General features: G+C 41.7%; 1 protein-coding gene across 1 annotated transcript; it reads left to right on the top strand.

Annotated features, from left to right (window-relative positions):
• Positions 1-33: 33 nt before the first annotated feature.
• LOC121166514 (olfactomedin-4-like) lies at positions 34-7,659 on the top strand. Its single transcript, XM_040995676.1, has 6 exons — positions 34-111; positions 1,274-1,423; positions 2,258-2,486; positions 3,468-3,629; positions 4,010-4,169; positions 6,449-7,659. The coding sequence occupies exons 1-6, from the start codon at positions 34-36 to the stop codon at positions 7,164-7,166; spliced, it is 1,497 nt and encodes a 498-aa protein (XP_040851610.1). The 3' UTR covers positions 7,167-7,659.
• The last annotated feature ends 162 nt before the right edge of the window (positions 7,660-7,821 follow it).

The following is a 7,821-nucleotide window of genomic DNA, read 5'->3' as shown; positions in this document are numbered from 1 at the left end:
GAGCAAAGACTTGGATCGGCTAGCTGTTACAAGATGCAGCCTGTGCTAGCTCTGCTGCCCACTCTGTTGCTGCTGCCCCTGGTGTACCCAGGTCAACCTCAGAACCAGAGGGTGGAGGAATCACAGCAGGTAGGGGTTTTGTGCTTTGGACTTACTTCTTTTGTCACTTTGCTGTTCTGGGAGAGAGTGAAGAGAGTGGTAGGAAGAGACAGAAGGAGGATGGGATGCCCACTTTTCTCTATTTTCTATTGATTTGAAAAAAAAAAATAGAACGAAACAGGGAAGATCAACTGAACATCATGGAACAGGGACTCTGGGTTGTTCATCTGCTCGATTATAAGGCTTTATTTCCTGCACCACCTTCTTCCTGTGTGCTAAGGATACTAGAGTTAATGATGGTAAATTCAAAATATCATAGACCTTGGTATCTTATTTATTGTCTGCAAAAGACTAAACTGTTGGGCAGGTTGACTACACTGTTGGATTAAGCTATGTGTTCGAGGACCAGAAAAGCTGTGGTTGGGACTTACTAAAATACATGAGGTAACAATTTTCAATCTGATGTTGATTGGATAGCTTCCAAAAGGAAGTGGAGAAATCAATTCAGACAACTGTGGTAACTAAATATATATAATTCTGCCAGAGGCAAGTGGTTCCTATTCTAAATACTTAACAGATATTTATTTCTATCTTGTTTGTAATCAATCAATCAATGTATCTAATTCCTAAAGTAAATCAATAAAGCCAACATCATAATTTACCCCAATATGAATCTGAAGGCACTAGGGCAAAGAAGATTTAAATGTTTTATCCAATGTCACAAAGCTAAAATTAGAACTTCACTGATCTGGCTTTAGACTCAGTAGATTTGGGCTACAATAAGTATGCAAGCACAATAATAAACAAAATGAGGAAGACTCCAAATTATGTATCTCTCAGCCCTAGCATATTTTTAAATGATTATTTTACTTTTCATAATGATTACATGGTTGATCAGCATGGAAAGGATTGGAAAATTGAGTGAACTCATTGATTCCAAATTTCCTCATTCCCTTTCTTGTTTCTGGGCGGAGGGGAGAAAAAAGGGGGAAGCTGCACATGACTTTACAAATGTCCCAGTACCCAGGGGTGAGGAATTGTCACCTCATGTCAACACAGGGTCCAGATGTGTGTATTTGCTGAGGGCTCTGCCCAAATGAATTGGATAGTTCTGAAATGCTGTTGATTTCACAGATCCAAGGATGACACACCCACCCTGGCTATGTTTTTGCAGATGGTGAGAACTATGCCAAGCTCTCTGGATGAGGGTGAAACATGCTATTGTGTGGTCCACTTGCCCAAATCCATCCTGCTACAGCAGCTAGAACAGCTACAAGGTACAACCCAGGAACTTGTTAGCAGGTTTAAGCAAGTATTGTCCATGGTGAGTACTCAAGCTGTGGGTTGGGGTTGGGAATTATTCAAGTATGTCCTATAGTGGACCCAGCATGAGGGTGAGTACTGGCAGCAGAGAAATTACTGAAAGAAGTGTAGTCTTATCTTTGAGATAAATACTTTGAATGAAGGAGAAATTAGTCACTGGTTCTTAGGATTCCCCCCACCCAATCAGTGGTAATAACAGAAGTTAGAGAAGCTTATATGGGAAGTGCCTCCTAGATGAATGGGTGAATTAATAGGTATGAGTTCATTGTAAGATAAGAAGAAATTTAGACATAAATGTAGAAAAACTAAAGACTTGGATGATCAGCTCACAAAGTCAGATAAATATGAATTTAAGAGTTAAAAATATGGGCACTGTGTGTGTGTGTGTGTGTGTGTGTGTGTGTGTGAGGAATTTGTGAATTAGTCTGGAAAGTTTCTGCATCAACAATCATATGTTGTCAGTTGTTCACTGTAAGAATCAATTTGGATTTCTTGGGGAAAATTTGATGGACATTGTAAAATGAAGCTGTGGTTTTTCTCATTTATTTGCACATCCAGCAATCTACTCAAGGGCTAGCTCTAATCAGAAAAGGGGAAATAAAATCAGAGTGGTAGTGGAGTAAGATCTCCCTAAATCACAAGGAAGGATGTTGGTATTCTCGATTGTTCAATGAAGATAAAACTAATGCCTAGCTCAAGGAATGCTAACAGGAGCAAACAAAGTGACAGATATTGGAGTGCTTGGTATGCTGAATGACTCTCTGATGATGTGATATGAGCTGCTGAGAAGAGCCAAAGGTTTTGACATTTAGGAAAAGTGCCTTTCTCACCCTAGGTTGGTGCATTTGTACCTGCCATTGAAGGCCACAACAACCAGGTCCTGAATATGAGCCACATGCTGAAGTTCAGAAATTCCAGTGTCCTCACTCTCTCATCTGAGCCCTCAACCTTGGATCAGCTGCACTTAGAGCTGGAGAGAGTACAGAAGTTGTTGACCCAGCTTAATGCCAATGGAGGAGTTAATGGGGCTAGGTATCTCCTCCACCAACTCCAAATCCAGGTGAGTAGATGGATTAAATAATCCTTCTCCCCGTCAGAGTCTTACATATGTGTCCTCACATATTTGTGAATTTTTCAAATCAGTTCTTTCTGGAGAAGGATCATCTTAGTTCAGACATATGAGAGCTGCTGGGTACAGTTCTTAAGAACACTCTGTGAGGGGGGTGGTAGCTGGTGCTGTGGCTAGTTCTGAGATCCCATTTGGGTGTCAGTTTGTGTTTTGGCTGCTCCATTTCCCATTCAGATCCCTTCCTGTGGGAAAGCAGTGCAGGATGGCCCAAGTCCTTGGGGGTCCCTACACCAACATGGGAGGCCTGGAAGAAGTTCCTGGCTTTGGATCAGCTCAGTTCTGGCCACTGCAGCCATTTGGGGAGTGAACTGGTGTATGGAAGACCTCTCTCTGTTCTTCTCTGTAAAAATAGGCAAGAGAGAGAAAGAGAGAGAGAGAGAGAATCTTTCTCTCCTTTAGAGTCTTACATCTGTTCTTCCATGTTTGTTAGTTACCCAAATCAGTTCTTCTCAGTGGAGACAGGTAAGAGCTGCTGGAGTTCAGTTTATTTTATTTTATTTTATTTTATTTTATTTTATTTTATTTTATTTTATTTTATTTTATTTTATTTTATTTTTATTGGAAAGGTGGATATACAGAGAGGAGAGACAAAGAGGAAGATCTTCCATCCTATGATTCACTCCCCAAGTGAGTGCAACGGCCTGAGCTGAGCCAATCCGAAGCCAGGAGCCTCTTCCGGGTCTCCCACATGGGTGCAGGGTCCCAAAGCTTTGGGCTGTCCTCAATTGCTTTCCCAGGCCACAGGCAGGGAGCTGGAAGGGAAGCGGGGCTGCCAGGATTAGAACCGGTGCCCATATGGGATCCCGGGTGTGCAAGGCGAGGACCTTAACCACTACGCCATGGCACCGGGCCCTGGAGTTCAGTTCTTAAGAACACTCTGTGACCTATTTCCACGGTGTCTCATCTCCTTAGGTAGCTAATATCAGTCTTATGCTCAAACTTCTGGCTGATGCGGACCAGAGCAGCTTTCGTGCTCTCCAACAGCAGGTGGATATCCTCGAGGCCCAACTACATGAGTGCAAGAGAGAAAGGGAACAAGAAGAGACTTACAGACATCATGGTTCATTTTTGCCCCCCGGTGAGTTCACAGACCAAATTTCCTAAGATCTCCTTTCCCTGGAGACTGGAGTATGAGTTCAGTACTGGATATGGTGTGCTGAGGCAGTAAAGATCTTGATGAAAATGTAGTATTTTGTTTCTTTATTTTGTGTGTGCTTTAGGGAATGTAACCCAAGATTAGTAAATTCCCATACATGCATGCTTATATACACAGACATATGGATACACTATAGTCACACACACTCTGTTTAAGCAAAGCTAGCTTGGATGTATACATGTAAATGTACTCATGTGTGTGGCTATACAATGAAAACTCACATGGTCATTATAGTTCACACTATGCTTTCTGAAAGTTGTGCGCCTTACTCCAGCTGTTACTTTGTCTGCTTTTCCTTCTAGATTCTTGCAGTTGTGGAAGCCTCCAGAAAGTCAGCAGACCCTTTGTAGTGAAGCTCAATTGGAGGGGCTTCTCATACAAGGCGGGTTCCTGGGGCCGAGACTCAGCACCAAATCAGACCTCTTCCCTTTATTGGGTGGCCCCCTTGAGTGCGGATGGCAGGTGAGGCCTGAGTAACTTCCTTTTTTACAGCCATGTTCATCCCAAATATTCCCTAATCTTACTCCAACAAGTGTCTTTGTAGCACAAGCCTAAACTCCTCCATGAACTCTAAAACTGACAGATTACCTGCCAGTGCTCTTTTTGTGGGACAGTGTGGTCCAAACTTCCTGAGCTTGCTTCAAAACACTGTCCAAAGTTTGTAATTTTACAATAATTCAAAGATGGTTCTATTTCTAGTTTTATCCTATCACAAGAAGTCTTTCTACACTTAGTTCTTCCTGTTTAGATGAGGTTAAGAGCATGTCTCCAGCTCAGCTTGAAATTGAGTAAGAAGCTCAGTACTTACATTCAGTGAAGCTGAATAAATGAGTTAACATTTCAGGCGCATTCTTAGACATCTCTAAAAGTAAGATAATTCAGTGTATGAAATGATTACATAGGCTATGCTTAAAAAGTATAGATATCATAGTAGATGCTCTTAAATACTTAAAAAATGAAGCAATGGCTAAGCAATCAATAAATAGATGAATACGTCTTCCGTGAAATCTCCAACTCACCTAGGGGAATAGGCACAATTCATTGAATATTTAAAGTCAATATTTGTGGAAATGTTTTAGAGTCAGGGGAACACAAAGTCATCAGAAGAAGGGATGAATGTGCATTGATCCATTCAGAGAAGAGTCCTAGCTGGAGCTTATCTGAGGAAGATTAATATTACCAACAAGCTTACTCTCCAGTTCTTACAGGTGCTTTGTAACCTGCAACATACACTCACATATTTGTGAGTTTTGAATTTTTTCACAGTTGTGGTTAAGTTAGGATTTATATCCCAGTGTCAAGAGGTATGAGTCCTCAATGGGCTTTGCAAAACAATATTGTGAGCATTAATCTCCTTAAATGCAGCTCCAGAACTATGTCCCATTACAGGATGCCTATGTGTCTAGAGGCAGGTGGAAAGTAATGGAGTCTAGGTTTCTAACAATGTCCAGAAAGAAGAAAAAAATATTAGCTATCATTTGTGGGTTGTTCACTCAGAGAACAGTATTACAATTTTTAAAAGAGATTCATGTACTTATTTAATTGAAAAGCAGAATTACAGAGAGCGAGAATGAGAGCACATGTGTGCATGTGGGGTGAGAGAGAGAACGAGAGTGAGAGAGAGAATCCTTCATCTGCTGGTTCATTCCCCGTTCCCCAAACCACTGCAATGGCTGGGGATGGGCAGTACACCAGCCAGGAGCTATGAGCTTCTTCTGGGTGTCCAACATGGGTGCAGGGCCTCAAGCATTTGAGCCATCTTCCATTTGGCCATCTTCATTGCTTAAAATCATCAGCAAGGAGTTGTATTGTCAGCAGGGAGTAGGGAAGTGATGCAGCTGGAGCTTGAATTGGCTACCATATGAGGGTTGGCATTGCAGGTGGTGGCTTAACTTGTTATACTACAACACTGGCTCTTTAGTGTATACTTGTTTTCTTTGCTTTATATTAGTGAATCCTTGGAATTAGCTAAGTATAATATTGTGTTGTTTCTTTCACAGATTTTACTTATGAAGTGTAGAGCCTTGACCAAATTACTTAATTTTTATGATGCTTAGGCTCCTAATCTGTGAGCATTAAAACCTAGTGGAAATATTTTATTATAACTAAATGAGGTCATGCAAATATAGTTCCTAGCTGGCATGCTATCTTGCTGAAACTTTTACTGGAAAATTTTATTTTATCATTTTTTTAGTGGTTCTCTTACAATGGTTTTAATATATTTATTTCATCATAATGTTTACTCAATGATGATGCATTACAAATACATTCTGCTTGATTTTGAAGTTCCTGATGCTAATTAACATAATAACTGGCACATTTTTTGTAGTAGCTTCTTTTTTTTAAAGATCAATTTATTTTTTTAAGGGCAGAGTTAAGAGAGGGAGAGACAAGAGAAAAAGAGACAAAAAACCTCCATCCATTGAACAACTTCCCAGATGTTCATAGCGGCTGGTGTTGAACCAAACCAAAGCCAGGTGCCAGGAAATTCCTCTGGGTTTTCTATGTGGATGCAAGAGCCCAAGCACTTGGGCTATTCTCTGCTGCTTTCTCAGACACATTAGCGAGGAGCTGGATCAGAACAGTTAGACACGATGTGGCTCCCTTGTGGGACGCTAGTATTGTAGGCAGTGGCCTAACTCTCTACACCACAGTATCAGCCCCAGTACTTCATTTCACTTCATTTACCACTGTCACCTAATGATCTCAATGTGTGTGTGTGGGGGCGGGTCTTGGCCTAGGTACTTTGACTACTATCGGTTATACAAGACCTATGATGACCTGGTGCTTTTGAAGAACTATGAAGAGCGGAAGATGGGTTATGGTGATGGCAGTGGAAATGCTGTATACAATAACTTCATGTACTTTAACTACTATGGTTCAAATGACATGGCCAAGGTGGATCTTGCCTCCAACACCATAGTACTACAGCGCCCATTGCCTGGTGCCACCTACAATGACCGTTTCTCTTATGCTGGTGTACCCTGGAAGACCTTGGATTTTGCTGTTGATGAGAAGGGGCTGTGGGTGCTCTATGCCACTGAGGGAAGCAGGGGCAACCTAGTTGTAAGTCGTCTCAATACCAGCACCTTAGAAGTGGAGAAAACTTGGCACACTAGGCAGTACAAGCCAGCCCTGTCGGGGGCCTTCATGGCCTGTGGGGTGCTTTATACCTTACGCTCACTGAGCATTCGCCAAGAGGAGATCTTCTATGCTTTCGATACTGCCACTGGGCAGGAACAGCATCTCAGCATTATACTGGACAAGATGCTGGAAACCCTGCAAGGTATCAATTACTGCCCCCTGGACCAAAAGCTTTATGTTTTCAATGATGGTTATCTGATCAATTATGACCTCACCTTCCTGAAGTGTAAGCTACCAAGATCACCAACCAAAAGAGCCTCCAGGGCTAATGCCCCACAAAAACCTGTCAATCCCCCAAAACCTTCCATGCCGTGAGACAAGGCATTGGTAGAGTGTGTCTTCTTCTTTACTGACAGCAGGGCCAATCACCAAAATGGCTTGTTCATTCTCATGATTGGGAGATATTGGGAATAGTTCCTTAATTATTCTTATAATTAGTATCGCAATCAACACCTGAAGGATTTCTCTTAAACTGATCTAGGTGAGTTTGATTGGGAAATAAAGCAAAGTGTTAGGAGAATGTTGATCCTTCTCCCTGATGTTTTGGCATCTCGTATTCTATGTTCAAAAACTATGAATTCAGATTTGAAATTCTAGCCTTCTGTGACCTAGAATGGTAAAAGTCACAGGTTGAGAACACCTGGTAACAGGGCATAGGATTCAGGGGAGCTGGATAAAGTTCTCTCTTGCCGCTATCATCCTATGGTGTCCCTGGAGAGCCAAGAAACAGGGTTTTAGTCTGAAAAGTAACTTTGACTGCTCTGGATCAATCTACTTATTTCACAGAGAGAGAGAGAGAGAGAGACAGAGAGAGAGAGAGAGAGAGACAGAGAGAGAGAGAGAAAGAGAATATGTTAATCATGAGTCCTGCTTGATTAAATAACTGCTAATGCAGCATCATGGTGATCAGATCTGACATGAGTTACTCTGGGGTATATGTGTTCTTCAATAAAGGATTCTTGATATGGCA

The sequence above is a fragment of the Ochotona curzoniae genome, unplaced genomic scaffold, assembly GCF_017591425.1.
Source record: "Ochotona curzoniae isolate NIBS_2020 unplaced genomic scaffold, NIBS_Ocur_1.0 patch157, whole genome shotgun sequence".
Lineage (NCBI taxonomy): Eukaryota > Metazoa > Chordata > Mammalia > Lagomorpha > Ochotonidae > Ochotona > Ochotona curzoniae.
The sequence above is the reverse complement of the archived record's forward strand: the minus strand, read 5'-3'. Positions and strand labels throughout refer to the sequence as shown.

Bases quoted from the DNA above. Each gene is read 5' to 3' on its own strand.
- LOC121166514 (XM_040995676.1), top strand. From the start codon at position 34: ATGCAGCCTGTGCTAGCTCTGCTGCCCACTCTGTTGCTGCTGCCCCTG. The intron at 112-1,273 runs GTGGAGGAATCA...ATGTTTTTGCAG, and splicing joins GTCAACCTCAGAACCAGAGG to ATGGTGAGAACTATGCCAAG. The intron at 1,424-2,257 runs GTGAGTACTCAA...TTCTCACCCTAG, and splicing joins TTAAGCAAGTATTGTCCATG to GTTGGTGCATTTGTACCTGC.